This window comes from Haemaphysalis longicornis, unplaced genomic scaffold (genome assembly GCF_048455015.1).
Source record: "Haemaphysalis longicornis isolate Haplotype H1 unplaced genomic scaffold, Haemaphysalis longicornis Haplotype H1 scaffold_7, whole genome shotgun sequence".
Lineage (NCBI taxonomy): Eukaryota > Metazoa > Arthropoda > Arachnida > Ixodida > Ixodidae > Haemaphysalis > Haemaphysalis longicornis.
The window spans coordinates 71,265,335-71,293,160 of record NW_027526422.1 but is presented as its reverse complement, the minus strand read 5'-3'; the positions used below and the strand labels follow the sequence as shown (position 1 = coordinate 71,293,160).

General features: G+C 49.1%; 2 protein-coding genes across 2 annotated transcripts in view; both read right to left on the bottom strand.

Annotated features, from left to right (window-relative positions):
• Positions 1 to 119: 119 nt before the first annotated feature.
• On the bottom strand, positions 120 to 10,340 carry LOC144144451 (Na(+)/citrate cotransporter-like). The gene is made up of 4 exons (XM_077675902.1): positions 9,989 to 10,340; positions 7,457 to 7,618; positions 4,945 to 5,085; positions 120 to 1,274 (listed from the first exon to the last, which is right to left on the bottom strand). Exons 2-4 carry the CDS (start codon positions 7,574 to 7,576, stop codon positions 1,119 to 1,121), a joined length of 417 nt encoding a protein of 138 aa, XP_077532028.1. The 5' UTR covers positions 7,577 to 7,618; positions 9,989 to 10,340; the 3' UTR covers positions 120 to 1,118.
• LOC144146340 (sodium-dependent low-affinity dicarboxylate transporter 1-like) overlaps positions 9,470 to 27,826 on the bottom strand; it is a 58,373-nt gene continuing 40,016 nt past the window's right edge. The window contains exons 6-10 of the mRNA XM_077678296.1: positions 21,263 to 21,379; positions 19,618 to 19,698; positions 12,646 to 12,753; positions 9,989 to 10,169; positions 9,470 to 9,541 (exon numbers count right to left, since the gene is read on the bottom strand). Coding sequence (XP_077534422.1) covers positions 9,470 to 9,541; positions 9,989 to 10,169; positions 12,646 to 12,753; positions 19,618 to 19,698; positions 21,263 to 21,379 — 559 coding nt within the window. The remainder of the gene's footprint in view (positions 9,542 to 9,988; positions 10,170 to 12,645; positions 12,754 to 19,617; positions 19,699 to 21,262; positions 21,380 to 27,826) is intronic.

The window sequence follows — 27,826 nt, the reverse complement described above, 5'->3', positions numbered from 1 at the left end:
GATGCCTAGATGGGCGTTTAATCCGGAAATGTATTCATTTCAAGTGCGGTAAGTCGGTGGGGAGAGACAGAGAGGGAATAAACGTTTATTGATTTCGAACTCGCGAGAGATTTCTTATTAAAGCTTTGAGGAGTCGTCGTCAGTCCAAGATGCCTCAAGTGAGGGTGGCATCGACAGCCTTTTGGGACAGCCGAAGCTCGTCTCCCAGGCTAGTCATCGCCAGGGCGCTCTCCCAAAGTTCCGCACTAGAAAGTCGCAGGCTGTGGCGAACAGTGGTGATTGTTCCCACCCGCCCATCGGTGCAGTGTTCCGTGTTCCCCGCAAGATCGGCAAATCTGGGAGTGGTCATGGGCAATGCGCATATACCCGAATACATTGCTAAGAAGTGAGGCGTCGATCGGTGCTGAAGCTCCCACTTCACGGCGTTTGACGTCGGGGGTTGCTGCGAACGAGAACACGAGGGCATGCCTCCAATTTCATCGCTGTGACGCATGTGAAACGGCAGTGGAGGGAGACGTGAAGTGACGTGAGTGCCAGCCGGACTCTGACTCTTCATGAAATGGCCCTTATTGGTAAGTCCTAGGTGAAACGGGGAATAATAGCTGCAATCGTCGGCCTGTGCACTTGCTAGCCGTGATTCGCTAGTTCCGCGCCAGCTATCAGCGTCGATATTTCTGCTTTCATGGTGTAACTGCGCACCGGCATGGTGTTCGCAGAAAAGTTGATCCATGTAAAGTTTTTCCGGTAAGAAATAAACCTTCCAAATAGAGGACTGAAGGAAATTAATGTAGGCCGCGAATCATACATAGCGCTGCTACAAAACACATACTGCATGTGGTTCGCGATATCGCTAAACCTACACACAAAATAATGCGATTTTTAATGATTTGCCGACACGTGTACTCTTTTTCTCACAACCAACTAAGCAGAAGTCGGCAAGTACCAACCAGAATGGACGTTCGTATTCACGCGAGCACAAGTTTTGCATATCGGTCTCTATTTTAAATAACATAAGGCCATATAAATAAGATAAGCGAAGTCTGTAGTAGAAAAAGTCACTAAGTTGGACTTGAGGCTTAGCAGCCAAGCGTAGAACTTAGACAGCTCTGGAAGTCGTGCTACAACGTCGCATTCGTTGGGCCGCTGGAGATGGCGCGGCTCCTGTTGGCCCACTGCGGGAAGGAGCTGAAGCCGAAGTAGTAGACACCCGTGGTGTTGGTCGTCACGAAGATGGCGACGAGAGTTACGACCTTCATCACGAGCACGGGCCACAACTGCAGAGAACAAAATAGGGATCCGCTGGCCATTCGTGCTTCTCAAGTGTATTAGGCGAAGCTTGTATCGCTATAGTTTAGTTTCGTGTATTTTTTATGGCCGATATGAACAAGAACTTATAAATAAATATATATATATATATATGGTTAGTAGAGACAGACAAACAAGAAAGACGTAGAAAATAGAAATAAGTTTACTGACGTTTCAGGGAGAGGACTCCCTTTCTTCAGAGTACATTATATATATATATATATATATATATATATATATATATATGGCACGTAAAGCCTCAGGAGATCTTCATGAAATGCTCAGACCGAACGTTCCGGGGAGTGCGAGTCCAACGTTGATTATGATGATCATTATTTACAGATGGCTATGGTGATGGGGCATAGGATATATATATATATATATATATATATATATATATATATATATATATATATATATATATATATATATATATATATATATATATATATATATATATATATATATATATATATATAGATATATATATATATATATATATACAGAAATCTAGAGAAAGATAAAACTCACAAAGCGTGCAGAAATAGTATAAGTAAAGAGTCGGATAAACAGCAAGAAAAATAACAAAGAAGGTTTACTCACGTAGCGGCAACGGGGATTGCCTTCATCAGAGTACAGTCACATGATTTTGCTGTCACAAACATTTGGAACACATTTCTTATATAGCTTTGCAGAAAACTCTGAGAAGGAGCGGAAGATGTTTCAGAAACGGAGAGTCTGCATGCAGTCGGCCTATGCACCCGTACCAACGTCATCCTCCCTTCCTTTTAGTTCTCGGATCATTTTTTCACACACTGACCGCAAAACATTGCTCGGAAAACCGGCATCTCGGAGGCGACGCAATTGACCATCAAAAGCCTGTTCTGAGCAATGCACACATTGCAGCAAATGCCGGCACCGTGGTGGTTGTAGGCCGCTTTTCGGTGATACAAAGATTGTGTTCAGGCATGTGCGGCAGTGGACGAGGGAAGTAGCTGAAGCGTTCGAGATAACCCAGAGAGGGGTTGATTGTGTCAGTCAGGTATCTGGTGCTTTACACGAGAAAGAGATTGCGTATCTTGGTAGTCATTGAGTTATACACCCTGTGGCAGGTAATGATGTAGGCGTTTGGTTTTGTTTTTGAGGGTTTTTATTTTTGTTTGTGGTTTTTGGGTTGTTCTCATCTGATTATAGGAGACGCATGCGTGGTCTGATGACTGGGAGGGTATATGTTCTTCGTCATTTCTGATTAATCTTTAGTTTTGAGTAGCGCTCGTCCTGTGTTCACTTTCTTCGTCTCGCGTTTTTTCAGAGTTGCGCTTTCTGAAGGTTTCGAAATGCAATTACACCAACTAGCCTAACTCGCCATTCTGCTGCAGGATGATGATGTAGGTCGTGCGCTTAAACGCTTCGCTGATCATTACCCTTTACTGACTGGTATGGCTTATTATTTTATCGTTTGCATGTTAACGCACTACGAGGCTCCGAACACAAGACGAAATGTGATGAGTCAAACGTAAAAAAAGGACTTCCCCACCCGACAAACGTTAGTCAAAGGAGTGAAGAAATCAAAAGCGTAAAACGGTGGCGAGAGCAACTAAATGCAAAGGTATGACGAGCGATCCTTTGATATACTCCTTTCACGGGAAGTGATGCCACCTTTTCCCTCGCGGATGAGTTTGCGGATAATAGGCAGATATATCCCTACAACATTTTCACGCCACGTATCCTCGCCGTGCTGCAAGATATAGGAGCGCGTGGACTGATTCGGAGCTAGCCAGCAAGAGGAGTTATGTAACAAAAGTGGCTATTTAATACCCACGGTCATGGGATGCTTGGCTTCTGTAGCTGAGGGCATGTCATCATTACCCTGTGGCGCGACGTAAATGCTATAAACCATATGCGCGTTTCACTCACGTTCCAAATTACATTTATGACCACCCTAACGTCGACGCACTGTCTCTCTGGGTTAGTATCCGCAAAAAAAACCAGCAGAAATTCAGATGATTGTCTACTATAATGCGTAGCATTCTTATGCCGCTTGTCTAGTGTGCGACTTCTTTAAAACCAAATGTGGCTATGAATGACGAAATACATTGGATTGTTTTATTTTTTAAAGTCTTCTTTTGCTTCTTTTCGCCAATTATGTAAATTTACACCATTAAAGCGGTAAAGTACCTTTAGTTCGCTGGGAGGAGGAGAAGGAGGATTATGTTATGTTTTTCAAAGATGCAAGGCCTACTGCCAAAGTAGGTCTGTTTACTCTATTTTTATTTCCAACGTCTGTTCGCGGACTCTTTCGTTTAGTTTCGGGTTTTGGGGGAAGTAAGTAAAATACGTTTATTTATTTTGTAAGATAATTTTTGCATTTTTTCTGTTTTTCTTATGCGTTTGCTTTTCAAAATTCTGGCCTACCAATTATCGTTACTTACGCTATTATAACGATTAAAAGTGTTATTTCTGCCAAAATCTCCATTTTTGCGGAAATACAGGGCGTTACGCGGTTCTGGTGGGGGGGGGGGGGGGGGGTACTATAGGCAAAGAATGCTGCGCATTAAAACGTTCTAGCACCCTATGCCCCCATCAAACGCATCCTCCAGGCATACATTGTATAACATTAACACATGCACACATTGCTCCAGACTGACATAAATGTGAACAAAAGAAAATCTTCCCCATTCTTTTCTAAATAAAGTTTACAGAAGCTCGAAAGCTTTCTCCCATCACAACTACGTCAGAAGTGCGTCAAAACCTTCGCTAAAAGTGCGTCCGATCGATCATCAAACCTTCGAAGACTCAAATCGCGAACGAACAACGAACCCACGCGACGATTCTTCGCGCTCTAAGTAAACGCATCTGCGAACGATCTAAATGTATAGCAATGCGTGATATATCAGGTAAAGGCGTACTATTGTACTGCTTCTTCATGATGGATGTCTGCAATTGTCTTACATAGAACCGTTCTTTCTTTCGCGATTTTCAAGTAAACGTTGTGTGACCCAATGGAATCCCGGTTTCACGCAAGCGCCGTGTGTCAAAGAGATATCATATCAGAGCTTTTCGGTCTACCAACCGGTCTATGGGAAAATGCATTTGTTTTTTGACAGAATGTCATTGGTCCCACTGAGAAAGCTGTCGCTTTAAAGAAATGAACGTCCTTTCTCAAACACAAAAATCGGAAAACAATCACGAACACTCCGCTAAAAAATCCTGTACCCTCTCGGTATACCCTTTACTTTCCCATTGCGCTCGGACCTCAAAAATTAAAAAAGAGGGCAACAATTCTAAGGCATACCCAGTTTTTATTTCAGAACATACATTCGGTTTAGTTATTGTTATTTATGAATTATCAAAGAAATATCTACTTAGTTATTGCCTTTTTTGCGGGGGAAGATTCAGAAAACGCGTTTTGTCAGCGCACCGACCCAAATTTATGTATCTTGTTCACATCAATACGTGCAGTGCCGAACTATGATATACAGATGTCTTTGAATTTATTTTCAGCCACGGCGACTGAAATATGCTCAGCGCTACAGCACATAACATTTATCCTCATATTTAAGCCGTGAAATGGTTCACATACGCGTGAAAAAAAAAAAAAAAACACTGACTAAGCGTCACAAAGCGGCGTCCACTTACCACTCTGGAGAGCCGGTAGTCCAGGAGATTGGCGTGCACCAGTGCCATGGGCATCGAGGCGACAGGAAGCAGCAGTCCCGTGGAACATGCCACCGTCACTGGCACCGCGTAGTACAGCGGGTTCACCAGCGACGATTCGGCCTGGAACAGAAGGAGCCGTAATCCCCGTTACTCCGTTCGGCGCTGGCCTGCTTGATCGCCTGTTCCCGTCTAATGCAGGACTCGCTCCGTGGCCCGTCATTCGACATTGGACTGTAAATTGGCGCTCGCCACCGGACTCTACTCGTGCATGTCTTTGCCTAAGCGACGGAGGTGCGCGCTTGTGTGTTTATTTTTGAGGTACAAGCTAGAGCAATGGAAAGCTTTGCAGCCAAGAGGCATTCGAGAGGCGCCCCAGGCGCCCCACATATGGCGACGCCACTGTTTTGTAGCGTAAGCTGCACTGGGCGAGGTTGAGCAGTTTCGCGTGGCTCCTGGAGAGCCGTGCTGCGCATGCGCGAGGAGCAGTGACTGGACTGGACTGGAGTGGATTGGATTTGACTGGACTGGACTGAACTATGCTGAACTGGATTGGATTTGATTAGATTGAATTGGATTGGTTTGGATTTGATTAGATTTGATTGGATAAATTTCTGAACCATAGCTCACGCTACGTATATCGTGGCATAGCTGAGCTAAGCCACTGCTAATTTTTACTAAGTGATCAATTTAAAACTCTCGCTTTAAAAAGTTCAGTTTGTAAATTGGAACTTTTTTAAAAGCAGTTGCCGCGTATTAACTATTCTCGCTGCTACGTCGACAGGTTTTTCTTTCATTTGGACATGTGGAAAAACGTATAAGTTTGGAGCACTGCTCGGTGGTTTAAGCGGTGCCGCCACCCTTGACTCTCAGCCACTGTGCGCCGCCGTAAGTTTCCAGAGGCCAGTGCCAACCGGTCGTAGGAGGCACCGATCGAGCGTGACGGTAACACAGAGAAAGTGAGTTATATATCTTTGCAGCAATCCCTTATCACCCCTTTTTGGCTCACCCGTAAGCCTAAACACCGTAAGGCTGAAGATATATGGGTAGAGTGCATAAATTTGCATAAGTAGAAGTAAGCGTCTTATTTCCTCGCCAAATCGTTTTATCGGCGCAGGCAGAGACGGTCAAAAAATTTCAGGGATAGTTTCAAGATTCATTTGATTGATTGTAGGGTTTTAACGCGCCGACGCAACGCAGGCGATGAGGCGCGCCGTAGTGGAGGACTCCGGAATAATTTTGACCACCTGGGGATCTTTAACGTGCGCCGAAATCTCGTGCACACGGGCGTTTTTGCTTTTCGCCTCCATCAGAAAAGCGGCCGCCGCGGCCGGGAATCGAACCCGCGACCTCGTGCTCAGCAGCACAACGCCTTAGCCACTGAGGGATAGTTTCAAGAAAAAAGCTTCCGTTCTTAAATACAGAACGGTTATAGGCTGTTCTAGCACAATAGCGGGATAGGCCATCTTTCTAACCTTGTTCTTGCTGGGTTCGCAAGGTGGGGGTCTGCTACAGAGAGTGGTCTCTGCCGCATGAGTGAAGATGAGAATAGTGCACCATGTTCCCACCAATCGGCTAAGGTTGTACATAACGAAGCCCAGCGATCCCAATGTGAGCACCGCAATTATAAAATACCGGTATCAAGGTTCCCAAACTGTGCGTGAATTAGATTGAACGCACGCGCAGACGACGAAGGCTAAAGAAAGAATTGATTGTATATTTTTATTGTCAAATATATGGGCACTGGCAAGGGCGCGTTTAGTGCAGTTTCATCAGCTGTAGTCCTAACGATAAAGTTTTCAAGTACATGAAATATTTAGGGGTATCCAGTTACCGTTGGAAATGTAAGACACTACCCTCGCGCATTTCGTCGCGTATGTTGTCTGCGTCTCCAATGAAGAAATGAAAGAAAGAGAAAGTGATGGTGAGCTTTCGTAAAATGCGTGAGATGAAAACACAGGGCGCATGCGTGCGTGCATATGGCTTGTAAAATTGTCATAGTTATACTGGGACATGGCGTATAGTTAGAAGCTCTTAAGAGCATATAGTGAAGCACCTTGGAGTACGGCTTTTTTCTACCGACATCATATTATTGGGACCAAGGCAAGGACTACCCATTTCAAATGGCTTTTTATGTCGCATTAACACAGCAGACATACCCAGCGTCAACTTAAAATGCCTGTTTCGAATCTTCCGAGTAGCGGGACATTCGGTTCGATCAGAAATTACTAGTCTTCTCGGAGCACACTGACCAGAAAGGAGCATCCAGCCGACTCTTTTAGAAGATTTTGAGGATAACCAATTTCATTGTTTCTAGCTGTGCTTTTTTCTGCGTACCGTTATCAATGTTTTGAGTAAACAATCAGCACCGGGAACTGTATTAGAATAACTACATGCTGAGAGCCTTTCAGAACGACGTTAATGGGGAACACAGAATGCTATCAGAGACCAACCGTCTGACGGAACGGCAACCGCAAAATATGTCGAGGCGTACGAGGTCGCAGGTGACGGTGATGAGCATAGTGGCGGTGGCTGTGTCGTTGTTGACCTCCGTGAGCACCGTCGTGATGCCCATGAGCAACAGCTGCACCAGCACCGGGTGCCAGTGTCGCATGGGCAGCAGCCCGTCGGACAGCCACACGAGCAGCCTGGACTCCTGCGGAACACGGAGGCAGAAGCGAATTGGCAGTTATTGCAGCCCCTGTAGATGGTACTTCGCCACACAAAGGGTGTTCGTCAGGAAAAGTGCTGTAATTGGCGTCGAGAGGACTTTTGCGGATCACCCGACAAAATCGAATTGGCCTTTAACAGTTTCTTCAGAGGGTTCTTTGCCCCGCTTACAGTATCACCAAGAAAAAGCCCTCTAATAGGCGCCGATAGGATGGACTTCGGCGGATCACACCGACACAATGAAACTAACGGTTCAAGCGGCCCTTGTAGAGAGTATTTGCCACACTTCAGACGTTAACGGGGAGCAGTGCTCAATAGGCGCCGATAGAACTCCTCTAATGGGCACCGATACGACTCGCGGATGACCCAGATAAGAGTTAATGAACCTTTAAATCAGCCAATTTAAAGGGTACTTTCCCACGCTTACGCTCTTACCAAGCAAAAATCCCTCTAATATGCGGCGATAGGACGTACTCCTGCGGATCACTCCTACAAAAGCGAATTAACTTTTCAAGCAGCCTTTGTAGACCTTATTTTGCTACACTCATTACTTGACGAGGAGAAGCCATCTGATAGGCGCCGATCGGCCTCTTGCGCATCACAAAACAAAAGCGAATTCGCCTTTAAAGCAGTTTCTGTAGGGGTACTTTGCCACGCTTACGGTGTTACCAAGTAAAGCCCTCTAACATGCGCTGATGGGAAGGACTCCTGCGGATCACATCAACAAAAGCAAGCTAAGTTTTCATGCAGCCCTTGTAGACGGTACTTTGCCACACTTCTGGTGCTAACGAGGGGAAGCCAATAGACGCCGATAGGACTAAAGCGAACCAAGAGCAGCCAAATTAGAGGATACTTTGACACGCTTAGGCTGTTACCAAGAGGAAGCCCTCTAATAGGCACCGATAGGACTACGTCCTATCTGTGCCTATTGGAGCGCTTTGGCCCATTAGAGGAAAAATCCTCAAATGGGCGTCGATAGGACTCTTGTGGATCACGCAGAAAATAGCCAGTGAGCCTTTAAAGCTGCCAATGTAGAGGGCATTTTGCCACTCTTAGGGTGCTACCAAGAAAAAGCCCTCTATTAAGCACAGATAAGACGGACTCCTGCAGACCTAGCCTACAAAAGCCAGCTATTCAAGCAGCCCCTGTAGAGGGTACTTTGCACCGTTAGGGTATTACCAAGATAATTAAAGCTTTCTAATAGGCGCCAGTTTTGACTACCCTTGCCTTGTAAGCTCTGTTCGCCTGCGAGTGCCAAGCAGACCACTACGGCCGCATGGCTGCTTTGCCTTGTAAGCTCTGTTCACCTGCGAGTGCCAAGCAGACCACTACGGCCGCATGGCTGCTTTCATGTTGACAGAACACTGAGCCTGGCACCAGCTAACCGATACCAACATGCCTATAACAGTCTGTTTTTATCTTCCATTGACATTTTTTGCAATGACATGGTTCTTTTTAAACGCTCTTTGAAAAACTTGACATTTTGAATGCACATGTTACAGAGATGTCGCACCTGCTTTTCTCCCTCTGTTCTTGCGTTTCTGCACCAAAAGCACCACCTTGATTATGCTTGTCCGCGTTGACTAGGGCGTCCTCTTCACATGACCTCCGAGCTCTTGTTGGTCAGAAAATGTTTTCGCTTCTTTGACCACCCTCCTTTGGATATGTCTACAAATTTATATGTCTACAAATCCAACTAACTTTTCAAGCAGCCCCTGAAGAGGGTACTTTGCACGCCCAGGGTGTTACCAAGAAAAAGCCATCTAATAGGCACCGATCGGACGGACTCCAGCGGATCACGCCGACAAAAGCAAGCTAACTTATTCAAGAAGCCCCTTTAGAAGGTGCTTTGCACCATCAGGGTGTTACCAAGAAAGAGCCCTCTAATGGGAGCCGATAGGACGAACTCCTGCGGATCACGCCGACAAAAGAAAACTAACTTTGCAAGCAGCCCTAGTAGAGGTACTTTGCACCCTTAGTGTTGCCATGAAAAAGCCCTTTAATAGGCGCCGATAGGACGGACTACACTTCCTACTTCTCTTCACTCCACCCAGCTTCACTTTCTGACTGATTGTGGGGTTTAACGCGCTGAAGCCACACCTTGGCTGTAAGGCGCACCGTAGTGGAAGTCTCCGGATTAATTTCGACCACCCGGGGATCTTTAACGTGCGCTGAAATCTAGTGTTTTTGCTTTTCGCCTCCACCAGAAAAGCATCCACCTCGGGCGGGATCGAGTATGCGCCCTTGGACTGAGCAACACATCGCCTTAGCCACTGAGCCACCATGGCGGGTGAACCGCTAGCTTATAAGCGTGGAGACGTTTAAAAAAAGGACAGAGCGGTATACATGCCCAGACCTTGACAGCCCCGGCGACGCAGAGGCCGCCTCCGTAGGTGATGAACGCGCTCCAGGGCACGTTGTGGCGCACCAGGTTCCACTCGAGCAAATAGTCGGAGAACAGCTTGTCCTTGGGCTGCGACGGCGTGTTGAAGAACACGAAGACGAGCACGAAGACCAACGTGGTGTCGCGCAGGCTCCTGTCGGCGAAAGGCAAAGGTTGTGCGAAATATGTCAAAGAGATCACGCGGTGGAGAATTTGACAGCGAAGCTTGCATGGCTAGAGTTTCGTGTACTTTTCACGAAAGCGAATAAAAACATCCCGATCCCCCAAGTGCCTTTGAAGCACGAGGCGTTGGAAAACAAGCGTCCCAAACACGCCCACCATGGAAGCCACACGCCGTCGAAAACATTGATTTTGACCTGCAGCTTACGCGTATTATCACTTGGATATGCACCTTGAATTCAGCAGTTATGAAAAGACACCCATTTTCAAAATCAGTAGGGTCAAAATAAATGTGTGCGCATGTACGTATGTGTCTTTCTTGGGACGACCACCATTATCGCTCTAGAGAGATAAGGTTTCCTTGTGCCTTTCGCCTAAATTATGTGTCAACTATTTTGTATCTGCCAGAAAACTCCACCTTCACTGAGTGGAATGGCTCATGTATTTTTAACCTTCTTCTTCGAACACTTTTTCGCCAAAGCAGAGAGAGAGAGAAAGAGAGAGAATAAAAACATTTGAAACCTTTATGCCCGGTCAGGCCTAAGAAAATCAACGAACGCGGCCATTTCTTCTTCGTTGCTCAAAGGATACTACAATGAAAATCCCGCTTTTATCGCGTAGTAACTACTTGAAATGGTACGTTTAGGGTAAACAAAACTATATATGTCCGAGTCAGCTTTAGAATTCCCGCTAAAACCCCCCAAAAGCAATTGTTCAAGACCAACAGACCGTCATAATTATTCTCGTTCTGCGGCGCGTTCACCGTTCTATTACACTTATTGCCCAGTTGTCGTACAGTATTCGTTTTAACTTATTTTCGTTAACTTATGCAGACGTGATTACTAGACTATTAATATTACTCCCACATCGCTGCTTCAGCTTACGCTCGTGTTTTCTCGGCTCTTCATATAAAGAGCGAACTGCGTCTAAGGCTTGCAGCTCAGGATGACAGCCGCGCGTATATGGTATAGATGGGCGTTCTCGTTCATTTCGCTTTGCGTATTCTCTGCGGGAACTTTTAGAAATGAATGTGTTTTCTACGGTAGTTGTATTTTCAGGCTAAATCACCAGCACTACACTGTCGAACGCGGTGACTTCATGTTCCTCGTGAGAGCACGCACCCAAACGGGCTATTTCGCGTCAAATATTGTCAATTACTGCTAACCGTTTCCACATTCGAGAAAACAGAAAGCTGGCAAATCTAAATGTTATATTTACCTGCTCAAAAAAAAAAAAACATTAAACGCCATTGTATATTGTAAGCTCCAAAAGTGCGCCGAATTTTTTTTGGAACCTGGGGCTGCCAATCCTGCTTCTCACATAATGTAAGCAAAACATGCTCAGAGCTCATCGGGACAAAATGCCGACAGGAATAACAGCAAGGGAACAATTGCCATTAACACTGTCTTCGTTCCGGGATCTAAGCCGTGCGTATTCGCTTACGTTCGGGTTTGGATTTTGATTGATTGATTGATTGATTGATTGATTGATTGATTGATTGATTGATTGATTGATTGATTGATTGATTGATTGATTGATTGATTGATTGATTGATTGATTGATTGATTGATTGATTGATTGATTGTAGGGTTTAACTCGCCGACGCAGCGCAGGCGATGAGGCGCACATCGTGGAGGGCTCCGGATTAATTTTTACCACCTGGAGATCTTTAACGTGCGCCAAAATCTCGTACACACGGGCGTTCTTTTTTTCTTTTTCGCCTCCATCAGGAAGGCGGCCGCCGCTGCCGGGAATCGAAACCGCATCCTTGTGCTCAGCCGCACAACGCCTTAGCCACTGAGCCACCGCGGCGGGTGGGTTCGGGTGACGTGATTGTGGGCCAAGTTAGGTAAGGTGAAGCAAGGCTAGGCTAGAATTGGCTGGGCTGGGTCAAGTCAGGTTAGGTTAGGTCAAGTTGGATTATGCTAAATTTGGTTGGCTTTGGCTGGGCTGAGTAGGGTAAGCTAGGTAAGGCTAGGCTAGCTTGGGCTATGGCAGGATAGATAGAGTTGGGTTGGGTTATGTTGAATTACATCATGCTACGTTTGGCTACGCTAAAACATTCTAAGCTAACCCAGCCTAGGCCGGGCTACATTGAGTTGGGTTGGGTTACGTTGGGTTAGGTTTGGCCAGGCTTCATTCTGTTGGACTAGGTTGGGTTCGGATGATTTAGGTTCGGTTAGGTTAGGTTAGGTTGGGTTAGGTTAGGATTTAAGTTAGTCTAGGTTAGGTTAGTATATGCTAGGCGAGATATTGTTTGGATGTATATTTGCGCAGCAAATCCCAGGTACGGTTAGTCTGCATGCTGAAACCGAGAGGCACTCGTCCAAAGTTTGGCTATTAACGCTGCGTACCCACGTAACCTGGCATAAAAAGCAAGGCCTACTCTTAGCATTGCAGTTAAAACCACTAGTCGTTGCTGTCACCATGAAATGTGCAAATGTTCTTACACGAGGCCGAACTCGTCCGGTAGGGCGAACGGTGTCACGAACTCGGAGCGAAGCAGCATTATTACGAAGAGCAGGATGATGCAGCCGAGAACGAAGAGCTCCAACACACTGCGCGGCAACGTGAAGGATGTGGTGTGTATTCATGCATATTCGAAGCCACTTATTCGAGCACCTGTTCACTTCGTGTATACATCGTAAATGTCATCTTCTTTTATAATTTGGAGATTAAAGAGGAGGATCAACGACCCTACCCTAGGCGAATTGCAATACGGAACCATTTATGCCACCTGGTTCTACCTTAACGCGAAGAAAAAAAATAATAAAAGCGAAGGCTGTTTGTATATGTCTTTCATCCGTAACACAGCATCAGCCGCCGGGTGTCACAAACCCGTAAGGCTTTGCGTACAGCGGATTAAAACGCGGCCCACACGGAGGGAATTTCACCGATGAAGTGAATTTCGCCGACGAACGTCGCCCAGCGGCAGCAGCCACCGGGACGCCCCGAGGACCCTTTCCCACCTAGACCTCACCTAGTTAACTCCACCACGGAGGAAAAAATACTTTCCTCTATGCATCTAGCAGAGCTAAATTGCTGACGAACGACCTGTTCGTCTTCGCGACCCGACTAAAGGGCGTTGGCTGCTCTTTACAGCGGAGCTGTTATAGGTCGAGCCTTTTTGTTTGTCTGCTGTAGGTCCTGCCTCACGCAAAAGTAAGAGCATGTTGCCAGACCCGCCGGCGTCGCCGGCGGGTCTGGCAGAGGGCGCAGTGGTCTCTCAGGGGCAGGTTTCTCTTTCTCCCGCTAGGGAAAGCAGAATGACGGGAGGCGCCCGCCGCTGCCGTTTAGATGCCGATTCCTCTGGCGAACCATTAAATTTGTGCGGCGACAACGCTGCCGTTTCTGGGTGATCGCCCATTGACGTTCGAGCCGACACAAGGGAACCGTAGCTCCGCTTTTTGAGCAGACTTCACAATGGGTGAAGGTGGAGTCAATAAATAAGCTACGTTTAAGAGTACCGCCACTTCGTGCGCCCGGAAGCGTCTGGGGGCCACTTTGTTTCTGGTTTGCAGTGTTGCCATCTCTCCCAACGAAACCGCCTCCGGTTGTGACGGGCAGAGTGTGACCGGCTGTTCTAGCGTCCCCGCAGCACAGAGAGAGAGAGAGAAAGAGAGAGAGAGAGAGGCTCCCAGAAACAAAATGGCTGCGCCCATATGTAAACAAATATCACGTGGTGCCGACAGACCAATTAAAATCGTTGCGTCACATAACAATGAGATAAAAGAGTGCCGATACTCTAAAAGCCTTTTTTTTTTTTTGGTACGCTAGGTTGAACTAGGTAGAATTTTTTTTGCTGCAACTTCACTCCCTGTGGGCCGAGCTTAAAGCCTCGACCATCATGCCACTGTCGCAAGTCGCTTTTGGTGCGAATTTCATCTGTTCTTTGACGTTCCGAGCACTTCAGCGAGTTCAGCGATAACAGGACGCGACAACAAAAGGGCCCTGCAACACTGCCGATAGAGGTTTTCACAATTGCCTTCGCGTCTGGAATCACTGCAAACGCTATAGAAAACCTCTGAGTATAGTATAGTTATCGCCAGCACCGAGCACGCGGCGCTGCGTGATTTGCTCGTCGCTTCTGATACGGCTTCCAGTTTCTGCGTTGCTTTCGGGGAGATTTGTGGCTCCCGAATGAATTTATTGCCGCAACTGCAAGAAAGCCGACCCGCCGCGGTGGCTGAGTGGCTAAGGCGTTGCGCTGCTGAGCACAAGGTCGCGGGTTCGATTCCCGGCCGCGGCGGCCGCTTTTCTGATGGAGGCGAAAAGCAAAAACGCCCGTGTGTGCGAGATTTAGGCGCACGTTAAAGATCCCCAGGTGGTCAAAATTAATCCGGAGCCCTCCACTACGGCGCGCCTCATCGCCTGCGTTGCGTCGGCGCGTTAAACCCTACAATCAATCAATCAAATCAATGCAAGAAAGCCGGATAACAGCCGTGATATAGCTCGAGTAACGACACTCAGCGCACGAACAATGCCCAGACTGAGAAAGAGGGAAAAATCTTTTGTGGGAGTTTCTCAACCTTTGGCTGGGATACTTTGTGAGCCCTAATCTAAGTACTGGATGCGGTTGCTGACTACGTTCTGAAAGCATGTAAGATTCTAAAGAAGTATGAAAAATGACAACCGGTTTGGCTGCGCTAACCACAGAATATCGTGCGAACGCCGCTCGCATATCCCTTCATTTAAAGCGAAGGTTTCTACGCCTCACTTATGGCGACCGGCCGTCACCAAAACGCAATGCCGGGAAGCCAACTTTACACAATAATTGTCACAAAACGATGAACATCAACCGCTTTAAGAAGAAAACGCTTCTTCTGGCCAGAATTGAACATTGGTTCCTTGCGTTACTGTGCCATTCCGACACGGTCGAAGCAGTTTGGATTTTGGACTGACTTTACTCAGGTTGCATGGGATAACGCTTCGCGTTTTTGCCAGCCTCTTAGGAAAGGGGCTTTGTTTTTTCGCAGCCTGCCGTCTAGCTATATCCATAGGGTTTCGTACAGTAATAACTACAGAGGAATCTGGCGCTGCGATCGTCCGCCGCGATGGGCGTGATGGGTAGTTCTGGATTCGTTGGCACTCGATGGCTTGCGGAAGTTACTATGGATTAGTTCTGGATTCGTTGGAACTCGATGGCTGGCGGAAGGTTTTGTTTTCGTTTTGGACTTGCATGAATGCATTCGCCTATGCGGGGTGTTGGAAGAAACTTTCAAAAATGCGTTATTCCTTGAACTGAATGCCCCACAAGCACTTACGCTGCCATAAGTGGAAATTTTTTACAACCAGGGTTGCGAATCGGGCGGGTTATCAATTCATTGCCGGCACAGCGAGCCCGAAAACACAAATGACGGTGCTCTATGCGGCGGAGTTGCCTGCGAATTAGGAGTTGCCGCGCTGCTCGTTCGGCACAGCAATGTACGGTATTTTCGAAGCTGACGACGGTTCCGAACTGCTTGGAACAGCCACACTTTCCGTGCGAACGCCGACTCCTACGGCGTAGACCAGCAGTACCGGCGGCTGATGGGAACGCAGCTTGATGAATGTCACTTCAGGCTAGAATAACTTATCCAAAGGTAACCGGTTTCTTTTTTAGGAGCACAAAGCTTTTACTACAAGCTCCGAAACTTTTACAAATAGTTTTTCAAGAAGTCCGCGTCCCGCTGTAGTTGGCGGCAAATGGCGGACGTACTCCGTAAACCTCCTCGACTCCGCCTCTGCTTTTTATTTAAACGCGCCGTTTTATTTCGTACTAAACCAGTTTTTGGTCACTAACTTTCTTGTTTGCCATGTAATTTGTAAACGGCAAACCATGCAATAACGGGTTTTTTTGGCAGCCATAGGCCCGTTTAGATCCTACGCAATCCGGTTCCATGACTACCCATTGTTTCCATCTAGAGTTTTTCTTATTATAGCTCTCGCATAGAGCTAAGAGTTGCGTGACCCTTTTCTACGCGCCGCCTTGATGACGTCGTTCCGGTTATCTGATGCCGCGCAGAGAAGCCCCCTCCACGGCCGCGCCGCAGCCGCCGACCGGGCGGTACTGCGCCCGGTCCAGCAGCAGCAGCGTGAGCGACATCGTAAGAATCCAGCGTAGCCGCCGGAATCAGCCGCCGAACGAAACGCCCCCACCACGCTTCGGCCGCTGTCGGAAGCGTGGCGTGCGCCATCCAGGGTGAGCCTGAGCGACCAAGCGCCGGCCAAGCAGCCATTAAACGCTCGCCTAATCACGTGGTACCGCAGCAGCGAGTCTCCGAAAGAGCGCAGCTGCGAAGTATTTGCGCAGCACATCACGTGGCGTGACGTCACATCTACCACATTTGCGCTCAAGGTCATTGCGACGCGATGAATGACCTTGCGACACATGCACACTAGAGATTTCACTCCAGACATGTTGCAGGTTCCCCTTAAAGGGGCCCTGAAAGGTATTTTGAGCACACTAAATGAAGTAGCGCAATCGTTAGATTGGGTCGTCAAGGTCATCTGGGCCAATTATTACTCTTTTACGCGCAGCGGAAAGCTCACACTTTTGTTGCAAAGTTTGTCGCTTTTTTCTCACCCTTTCCTTCGTGTTTTTGGACGCCGCCATCTTCACATGTCTACATCATCGATTCCCATATGTTCGTCATGAGCTAGACATCGTGCTATTGGGCGGCTTTTTCACGCACTTCCGGCAAAGAGATGAGCCGTCTGCTCAGCGTCGGCTCGCCGGCTGATCTGCCAGCGTAGTGCCGGAGTGCTTGGACATTTTACGACAAACGAAACAAGTGTAAACAAACGCTTAACCGTTCGTATTGAATGCAACACGGCCATAACACGACATGGATATTCTCTTACCGGAGTACGTTCCATAACGAAAGCGTTGAAGCCCCGTGGCACTTCTTTCGTGCAATCGCAGAGAACGCCCTGAGCCGAATGCCCGGGTTTGACGGATACATTTTTTTCCACTTCAAAACAATTCAGAGATGCGTTTCGAACGAACACAACGTCACAACATGCGTTGCAAGTCTGAACCGCGATTGGCACACGATGGGTTGCCTCCTCCTGCCCGTCCGTAAATTCGGCACTCACCTCGCGCGCGGTTTGCGGGGACGAACAGCAAGTCACTTAACTCTGGCGCGCAAGCCGAGATGGCTTTTAGCCACGCACACTGCACATACCCCATGCGAGGTTGAGTCGTACGTCGCTCGAGAAAGATAATCCAGACCATGGGAAGCACTATCCACCCGCAGAAGCACAACGTCGCATTTCATCGCGAAACAAAGGCGTCCACAACACACACACCATCGCCTCCTGTAATGCCAAACGCATCTCACACTTTCTAACGAGAGTGAGTGGTACGTCTCCAGTGCCCACATGTCGCGAGGTGGGGCCCCGAGCTGAACCGGGATCACGCAACCGTAACTGACCTCTGGGGCGGTTTGTGCCTTGTTGCCAAGGCAACCGATGTTTGAGATCGTCAAAGAAAGGCGCTCGCTCCAGCGCTAGAAAGCTCAGAGCCGCGCCGGAGCATGTTTTGCCAACATTGCCGCTCTCCACCACGCGTCGCCCCAAGCTGAACTGGTCACATGATTGAAGCGTTTTGTGCACGGGTTCTGTATCAGTTTAAAATGTCTTTTTCGCATGGCGCCGGCAGGAATTACCACCACCGCAAAATAAGACCCGGCACCAGCGGGGCCACATCTGATACGGCGCTTTTTGGATAAACAGTGCGCGGTGCATGAAAGGGACCGAGCGCAAGATCCTCCCCAGCGGCTGCGAGTTCGCCGCCGATTAAAAGTCACGTGCTGCACTGCAGCAACGCACACCCCGAAAGGGCAAGGCCAGGCCACCGCACACATGCGGCCAGATTTTTCGTTCGCTTATCCATCCTTGAGCGGAGTGCGGAATTCATGGTGTCAACAAAACTTGCCCGTAGCAGACGGCAGTCGGAGGAGCGTAATGCGGAAGTACGTCACCGCTGACTAGCGCAGCATCATGGGAGGGAGTGCTCGCGCGCCGTCAACAGTTGAAAAGAGGAGGAAACGCGGCGCGACGATAATGCGCGGTTTTTGATTTACGATTTCTCAGCTAATACTCACCGCTTTAACAAAATTCTTGCGGGAGGAGATTGCTAATACATTGTCTTATTTGGTTACATCCATGCATCGGCGGAAGGTATTTCAGGACCCCTTTAAACACCCTATTTGCAAATATAACAGTTTTAATTCGAGGCATTCTTTGCCCAGTACACCAACAGCTAGGACCGTGTAACGCCCTGCATTTCCACAAAAATGCAGATACCGCGGAAGTTCCACCTGTAATCGTTATAATGGCGTAAATGGAGATAACTGCTCGCACGAAATTTTGAAAAATAAAGCATACGACGAATATAAAATTATTACGGGAAATGGCGAACCGTGTGACGCTTTGCATTTCCGCAATAATACAGATTTCGCGAAAGTTTTAAATGTAATCCTTATAGTAACATAAACTGAGTTAATTGGTCTTGCGAAATTTGAACAAAAAAATAAGAAAAATATTTTTAAAATGTGGAAATGTCAAAACTTACACCGCATGTCATTTCCACAATAATGCAGATTTCGCAAAAGTTCCAGCTGCAATCGTTATAATAGCGTAAATGAACATAGCTGGTCGAACGAAATTTAGGAAAACTAAAAAAATAAGAAAAATACAAAATTATTACGGAAAATGGCGAACCGTGTAACGCACTGCATTTCCACAAAAAATGCGGATTTCGGAAAAGTTCCAAATGTAATCGTTGTAATAACGTAAATGGAGATACTTGGTCGGACGAAATTTGGAACAACTAAAAAATAATACAAATATTTAAAAAGTATGGAAAATGTCAAAACGTATACCGCATGGCATTTCCACAATAATGAGATTTCTCGAAAGTTCCCCGTGTTATCGTTATAATAGCGTAAATGGACATAATTATTGGTCGAACAAAATTTTAGAAAACAAAAAATACAAAAAATTTAAAATAATTACGAAAAATGGCGAACCGTGTAACGACCTGCATTCCATAATAAGGAAGATTTCGCGAAAGTTTCACCTGTAATCGGTATAATAACGTAAATGGAGATAATTCGTCTGACAGGATTTAAAAAAAAAACAGAATTCGGGTGGAAAAATCTCGCACTCAAGACAGGCGGCATAAGAATGCTACGCATTAGTAGATAATATTATCTGGATTTGTGCAGAATTTTTAATGGGGCTGCGCTCTGCACATGCACCACCGGATGACGCCAATGGCGTAACAGCTACAGTGTGCTGAGTTTGGAAAAAAAAATGTTGAGTAAAAAGTCAAGCACATCAAGAACTCCCACAAAGCCAAGAACTCTGCAATTGTGAGTATCTGGACAAACATTGCACAGACACGTTTTCTTGGGAAGCAAGAAGCCGTCGTTTACCTGAAGTTTCCCAGAACTTTCTTCTTTTCTTCGAGAATCTTCGAAATGCTCTCCTTGGTCTCTTCGTCCTGCTCAATGTCGCTGAAAGAATGGCCCGGGAGGAAGGATACGCGCCCTCAAAAACCATTCAAGGGAAAATCTGCTTCAGAAGAAATGGCCTCTAGAGCTACACATGAAATAGAGCAGAATTCCATTTGTGTCCGTGGCCTGAACGTCCGAATACAGTAAACCGTCGTTGTAGTCAAGCCAACGGGACGTAGAACTGGCTTCTTGTAAGCGATACTTTGATAGATATAACCATGAAGACAAAATACAAGTTGGGTTCATTAAAAAGGCTGCTTTCTCACGATAACAATGATACCAATTCCACTGCATAGTTTAGAAACAAATATTCTAGATGTTAAAGAAAACAGACAGATGATACAGTGGCGATTACCCATCCACTTTTTGTGGCGTGAGCTACACTGCCAGAGGTTGAGCAGTTTCGCGTGGCTCCTGGAGAGCCGTGCTGCGCATGCGCGAGGAGCAGTGACGTCTCACGGCGCACAGCTGCCGCGCCTGAGCCGCCGCCACCGTGACTGGACTGGACTGGATTGATTGGATTGTATTAAATTGGATTAAATTGGATTAGACTGGACTGGACTGGACTGGACTGGACTGGACAGGATTGGATTGGATCGGATCGGATTGGATTGGAAATCGTTTTAGCAGCGGTAAGCATGATAATCAAGCTAATGCTAGACAACCAGGAAAGATAAGAATAACCAGCTGAACCTTAGCTCACGCTACGTATATCCTGGCATAGCTGAGCTAAGCCACAGCTAATTTTTGGCGAAGCCGCTATGGCGTCACAGAATATTGTCGGTGCGATTGGCGGCCGGCGACGAAATCCGCCGCCAAGAAAAATGACTGGGCGATTGTTGTGGTGCCTTCAGTTCTTTTTGTTCGCATCACTTGAATGCTAACGTACAGCTAACACCCTGATACCTGTTTTGAATACTCGCCTGTATTGCGTCACCTCATTGAGAAACTTGAAAGTTTTTCAATATTTGTTGCGTTTTTTTTCTGTTAAAAGACGTCCTTCACGGCGAAACTGGAGCTGAGTGAGTTAACAGAAGCCAATTCTTTCAAATTAAAACGGGTTGTATTTTGTCTCCATTGTCTCTCTAAAGGCGGGAATGCTTTGCTCTCAATGCACTTCAGGGAGGGACCACGAAACACTTCGAATAAAGCGATTTCGTTATTATAACAAAAGATCTTCTGTACCCTCCTTTGCGAAAAGGGTTTTCGAAGCGTCAGGCAAGCGCAATAATACATATTTGAAGCATTTCCTCTTAATTACAGTTAATGACGAGGCTTTTAATAAGAGTATGCACAACAAAAAAATCTACTTCGAGGCTTTGTGTCTACAGTCCGGAAGGCCCCAATATTTTGCGGCGCCGTCATCTCCCGCATCTATAGCTTGAGATATTTTGATTCCGACGATTGCTGTTTTTTCACCAACCAAAAAAACAGCCTATATTTGATTCTTTCATTTTTTTTCTTGCTTTTCTTTTTTAGGGCTCGTCTTATATGTAGCTCCACGTGACCATCGAAACTAGTACTACAGCGCGTAAGCACTTCACGCGGAGACGCGTTCACTCACAAGCCCTTGAGGAAGGAGCCGAACACGGCCACCCAGCAGGCCAGGATGCCAGCAGCCGAGATGGGAAGGCAAAGAATCAGCCACGGCAGCATCGAGAATCGGTCATACGCGTAGCGCCTGCATGCGATACAGAGGGATAAAACAGACACACTATCGTAAAGTTCGTGATACCAACCGAAGTGAATATTCTTTTTTTTGTTTTGTTTTTCAACTTAACATTTACTAAATATCGTTTTTAGATAACAAATAGAGTAAACTTTTCAGCTGTGCCTTCATCGATGTTCTTGAATTATTGGGGCCCTTTCCAATGTTCATTCCCTGAGTTCCTTATTCTTATGATGAGCTACATGCATAAACGCCAGAGTGACGGCCTCGAGGAAAGGTTTCTGTGGGAAGATAGGTTCTCTTTACCTTGAGTTTTTTGAGCGACACTGGCTGCCACCATTAAAGGGGCCATGCAGACAAAATACAAGTTTGTTTTATTGGAAAGCTTTTGTGTTTAATACCCAGCGCTTGTCTGGCAGCAAATGATGCCGCATTGACTGAGAAGTTAATCAATTTAGGTTAAAATTTCGATTCTCTCGCTAGATCGTTTGTTTTCGTTGCGTCAGCAATGAAGTTGATTGATTGATTGTGGGGTTTAACGCGCCGACGCAACGCAGGCGATGAGGCGCGCCGTAGGGGAGGGCTCCGGATTAATTTTGACCACCTGGGGATCTTTATCTTGCGCCGAAATGTCGTACAAACGGGCGTTTTTGCTTTTCGCCTCCATCAGAAAAGCGGCCGCCGCGGCCGGTAATCGAACCCGCGACCTTGTGCTCAGCAGCGCAACGCCTTAGCCACTGAGCCACCGCGGCGGGTCAGCAATGAAGTCATAAGAGCTCGTATTCAAACGAACTTCCACTGCGTCATTCGGCTCTGCAGCCTCCGCGAACGAACGAGGGGCGTGCTCTATGACGTGCCTTTCTCGTTCTGAGCAAGTATTACCACGATACGGTGAACGCTAGAGTTTTTTTTGTGTGTGGCCAACATTAGGTGGGCACGCTTGGCTTGACGAACGTGCGCTCGTGGCACGCGGCGAAAGCAGGAGTGTTTTTTTGCCAACCTTAGGTGGGCACGCTTGGCTTGACGAACGTGCGCTCGTGGCACGCGGCGAAAGCAGGAGTGTTTTTTTGCCAACCTTAGGTGGGCACGCTTGGCTTGAGGAACGTGCGCTCGTGGCACGCGGCGAAAGCAGGAGTGTTTTTTTGCCAACCTTAGGTGGGCACGCTTGGCTTGAGGAACGTGCGCTCGTGGCACGCGGCGAAAGCAGGAGTGTTTTTTTGCCAACCTTAGGTGGGCACGCTTGGCTTGAGGAACGTGCGCTCGTGGCACGCGGCGAAAGCAGGAGTGTTTTTTTGCCAACCTTAGGTGGGCACGCTTGGCTTGACGAACGTGCGCTCGTGGCACGCGGCGAAAGCAGGAGTGTTTTTGCCAACCTTAGGTGGGCACGCTTGGCTTGACGAACGTGCGCTCGTGGCACGCGGCGAAAGCAGGAGTGTTTTTTGCCAACCTTAGGTGGGCACGCTTGGCTTGACGAACGTGCGCTCGTGGCACGCGGCGAAAGCAGGAGTGTTTTTTTGCCAACCTTAGGTGGGCACGCTTGGCTTGACGAACGTGCGCTCGTGGCACGCGGCGAAAGCAGGAGTGTTTTTTTGCCAACCTTAGGTGGGCACGCTTGGCTTGACGAACGTGCGCTCGTGGCACGCGGCGAAAGCAGGAGTGTTTTTTTGCCAACCTTAGGTGGGCACGCTTGGCTTGAGAAACGTGCGCTCGTGGCACGCGGCGAAAGAAGGAGTGTTTTTTGCCAACCTTAGGTGGGCACGCTTGGCTTGAGGAACGTGCGCTCGTGGCACGCGGCGAAAGCAGGAGTGTTTTTTTGCAAACCTTAGGTGGGCACGCTTGGCTTGACGAACGTGCGCTCGTGGCACGCGGCGAAAGCAGGAGTGTTTTTTTTGCCAACCTTAGGTGGGCACGCTTGGCTTGACGAACGTGCGCTCGTGGCACGCGGCGAAAGCAGGAGTGTTTTTTTGCCAACCTTAGGTGGGCACGCTTGGCTTGACTAACTTGCACTCGAGGCACGCGGTGAAAGCAGGAGTGTTTTTTTGCCAACCTTAGGTGGGCACGCTTGGCTTGAGGAACGTGCGCTCGTGGCACGCGGCGAAAGCAGGAGTGTTTTTTTGCCAACCTTAGGTGGGCACGCTTGGCTTGAGGAACGTGCGCTCGTGGCACGCGGCGAAAGCAGGAGTGTTTTTTTGCCAACCTTAGGTGGGCACGCTTGGCTTGACTAACTTGCACTCGAGGCACGCGGCGAAAGCAGGAGTGTTTTTTTGCCAACCTTAGGTGGGCACGCTTGGCTTGAGGAACGTGCGCTCGTGGCACGCGGCGAAAGCAGGAGTATTTTTTTTTGCCAACCTTAGGTGGGCACGCTTGGCTTCACTAACTTGCACTCGAGGCACGCGGCGAAAGCAGGAGTGTTTTTTTGCCAACCTTAGGTGGGCACGCTTGGCTTGACGAACGTGCGCTCGTGGCACGCGGCAAAAGCAGGAGTGTTTTTTTGCCAACCTTAGGTGGGCACGCTTGGCTTGACGAACGTGCGCTCGTGGCACGCGGCGAAAGCAGGAGTGTTTTTTAGCCAACCTTAGGTGGGCACACTTGGCTTGAGGAACGTGCACTCCTGGCACGCGGCGAAAGCAGGAGTGTTTTTTTGCCAACCTCAGGTGGGCACGCTTGGCTTGAGGAACGTGCGCTCGTGGCACGCGGCGAAAGCAGGAGTGTTTTTTGCCAACCTTAGGTGGGCACGCTTGGCTTGAGGAACGTGCGCTCGTGGCACGCGGCGAAAGCAGGAGTGTTGTTTTTGCCAACCTTAGGTGGGCACGCTTGGCTTGACGAACGTGCGCTCGTGGCACGCGGCGAAAGCAGGAGTGTTTTTTTGCCAACCTTAGGTGGGCACGCTTGGCTTGAGGAACGTGCGCTCGTGGCACGCGGCGAAAGCAGGAGTGTTTTTTTGCCAACCTTAGGTGGGCACGCTTGGCTTGAGGAACGTGCGCTCGTGGCACGCGGCGAAAGCAGGAGTGTTTTTTTGCCAACCTTAGGTGGGCACGCTTGGCTTGAGGAACGTGCGCTCGTGGCACGCGGCGAAAGCAGGAGTGTTTTTTTGCCAACCTTAGGTGGGCACGCTTGGCTTGAGGAACGTGCGCTCGTGGCACGCGGCGAAAGCAGGAGTGTTTTTTTGCCAACCTTAGGTGGCACGCTTGGCTTGGCGAACGTGCGCTCGTGGCACGCGGCGAAAGCAGGAGTGTTTTTTGCCAACCTTAGGTGGGCACGCTTGGCTTGAGGAACGTGCGCTCGTGGCACGCGGCGAAAGCAGGAGTGTTTTTTGCCAACCTTAGGTGGGCACGCTTGGCTTGAGGAACGTGCGCTCGTGGCACGCGGCGAAAGCAGGAGTGTTTTTTTGCCAACCTTAGGTGGGCACGCCTGGCTTGACGAACGTGCGCTCGTGGCACGCGGCGAAAGCAGGAGTGTTTTTTGCCAACCTTAGGTGAGCACGCTTGGCTTGAGGAACGTGCGCTCGTGGCACGCGGCGAAAGCAGGAGTGTTTTTTGTCAACCTTAGGTGGGCACGCTTGGCTTGAGGAACGTGCGCTCGTGGCACGCGGCGAAAGCAGGAGTGTTTTTTGCCAACCTTAGGTGAGCACGCTTGGCTTGAGGAACGTGCGCTCGTGGCACGCGGCGAAAGCAGGAGTGTTTTTTTGCCAACCTTAGGTGGGCACGCTTGGCTTGAGGAACGTGCGCTCGTGGCACGCGGCGAAAGCAGGAGTGTTTTTTTGCCAACCTTAGGTGGGCACGCTTGGCTTGAGGAACGTGCGCTCGTGGCACGCGGCGAAAGCAGGAGTGTTTTTTTGCCAAACTTAGGTGGGCACGCTTGGCTTGACTAACTTGCACTCGAGGCACGCGGCGAAAGCAGGAGTGTTTTTTTGCCAACCTTAGGTGGGCACGCTTGGCTTGACGAACGTGCGCTCGTGGCACGCGGCGAAAGCAGGAGTATTTTTTTTGCCAACCTTAGGTGGGCACGCTTGGCTTCACTAACTTGCACTCGAGGCACGCCGCGAAAGCAGGAGTGTTTTTTTGCCAACCTTAGGTGGGCACGCTTGGCTTGACGAACGTGCGCTCGTGGCACGCGGCGAAAGCAGGAGTGTTTTTTTGCCAACCTTAGGTGGGCACGCTTGGCTTGACGAACGTGCGCTCGTGGCAGGCGGCGAAAGCAGGAGTGTTTTTTAGCCAACCTTAGGTGGGCACACTTGGCTTGAGGAACGTGCGCTCCTGGCACGCGGCGAAAGCAGGAGTGTTTTTTTGCCAACCTTAGGTGGGCACGCTTGGCTTGAGGAACGTGCGCTCGTGGCACGCGGCGAAAGCAGGAGTGTTTTTTGCCAACCTTAGGTGGGCACGCTTGGCTTGAGGAACGTGCGCTCGTGGCACGCGGCGAAAGCAGGAGTGTTTTTTTGCCAACCTTAGGTGGGCACGCTTGGCTTGACGAACGTGCGCTCGTGGCACGCGGCGAAAGCAGGAGTGTTTTTTGCCAACCTTAGGTGGGCACGCTTGGCTTGACGAACGTGCGCTCGTGGCACGCGGCGAAAGCAGGAGTGTTTTTTTGCCAACCTTAGGTGGGCACGCTTGGCTTGACGAACGTGCGCTCGTGGCACGCGGCGAAAGCAGGAGTGTTTTTTAGCCAACCTTAGGTGGGCACACTTGGCTTGAGGAACGTGCGCTCCTGGCACGCGGCGAAAGCAGGAGTGTTTTTTTGCCAACCTCAGGTGGGCACGCTTGGCTTGAGGAACGTGCGCTCGTGGCACGCGGCGAAAGCAGGAGTGTTTTTTGCCAACCTTAGGTGGGCACGCTTGGCTTGAGGAACGTGCGCTCGTGGCACGCGGCGAAAGCAGGAGTGTTGTTTTTGCCAACCTTAGGTGGGCACGCTTGGCTTGACGAACGTGCGCTCGTGGCACGCGGCGAAAGCAGGAGTGTTTTTTTGCCAACCTTAGGTGGGCACGCTTGGCTTGAGGAACGTGCGCTCGTGGCACGCGGCGAAAGCAGGAGTGTTTTTTTGCCAACCTTAGGTGGGCACGCTTGGCTTGAGGAACGTGCGCTCGTGGCACGCGGCGAAAGCAGGAGTGTTTTTTTGCCAACCTTAGGTGGGCACGCTTGGCTTGAGGAACGTGCGCTCGTGGCACGCGGCGAAAGCAGGAGTGTTTTTTTGCCAACCTTAGGTGGGCACGCTTGGCTTGAGGAACGTGCGCTCGTGGCACGCGGCGAAAGCAGGAGTGTTTTTTTGCCAACCTTAGGTGGCACGCTTGGCTTGGCGAACGTGCGCTCGTGGCACGCGGCGAAAGCAGGAGTGTTTTTTGCCAACCTTAGGTGGGCACGCTTGGCTTGAGGAACGTGCGCTCGTGGCACGCGGCGAAAGCAGGAGTGTTTTTTGCCAACCTTAGGTGGGCACGCTTGGCTTGAGGAACGTGCGCTCGTGGCACGCGGCGAAAGCAGGAGTGTTTTTTTGCCAACCTTAGGTGGGCACGCCTGGCTTGACGAACGTGCGCTCGTGGCACGCGGCGAAAGCAGGAGTGTTTTTTGCCAACCTTAGGTGAGCACGCTTGGCTTGAGGAACGTGCGCTCGTGGCACGCGGCGAAAGCAGGAGTGTTTTTTGTCAACCTTAGGTGGGCACGCTTGGCTTGAGGAACGTGCGCTCGTGGCACGCGGCAAAAGCAGGAGTGTTTTTTTGCCAACCTTAGGTGGGCACGCTTGGCTTGACGAACGTGCGCTCGTGGCACGCGGCGAAAGCAGGAGTGTTTTTTAGCCAACCTTAGGTGGGCACACTTGGCTTGAGGAACGTGCGCTCCTGGCACGCGGCGAAAGCAGGAGTGTTTTTTTGCCAACCTAAGGTGGGCACGCTTGGCTTGAGGAACGTGCGCTCGTGGCACGCGGCGAAAGCAGGAGTGTTTTTTGCCAACCTTAGGTGGGCACGCTTGGCTTGAGGAACGTGCGCTCGTGGCACGCGGCGAAAGCAGGAGTGTTGTTTTTGCCAACCTTAGGTGGGCACGCTTGGCTTGACGAACGTGCGCTCGTGGCACGCGGCGAAAGCAGGAGTGTTTTTTTGCCAACCTTAGGTGGGCACGCTTGGCTTGAGGAACGTGCGCTCGTGGCACGCGGCGAAAGCAGGAGTGTTTTTTTGCCAACCTTAGGTGGGCACGCTTGGCTTGAGGAACGTGCGCTCGTGGCACGCGGCGAAAGCAGGAGTGTTTTTTTGCCAACCTTAGGTGGGCACGCTTGGCTTGAGGAACGTGCGCTCGTGGCACGCGGCGAAAGCAGGAGTGTTTTTTTGCCAACCTTAGGTGGGCACGCTTGGCTTGAGGAACGTGCGCTCGTGGCACGCGGCGAAAGCAGGAGTGTTTTTTTGCCAACCTTAGGTGGCACGCTTGGCTTGGCGAACGTGCGCTCGTGGCACGCGGCGAAAGCAGGAGTGTTTTTTGCCAA

Bases quoted from the DNA above. Each gene is read 5' to 3' on its own strand.
- LOC144144451 (XM_077675902.1), bottom strand. From the start codon at position 7,576: ATGCGACACTGGCACCCGGTGCTGGTGCAGCTGTTGCTCATGGGCATC. The intron at 5,086-7,456 runs GTACGCCTCGAC...CTTCTGTTCCAG, and splicing joins TCACCGTCACCTGCGACCTC to GCCGAATCGTCGCTGGTGAA. The intron at 1,275-4,944 runs GTAAGTGGACGC...TGTTCTCTGCAG, and splicing joins ACTACCGGCTCTCCAGAGTG to TTGTGGCCCGTGCTCGTGAT.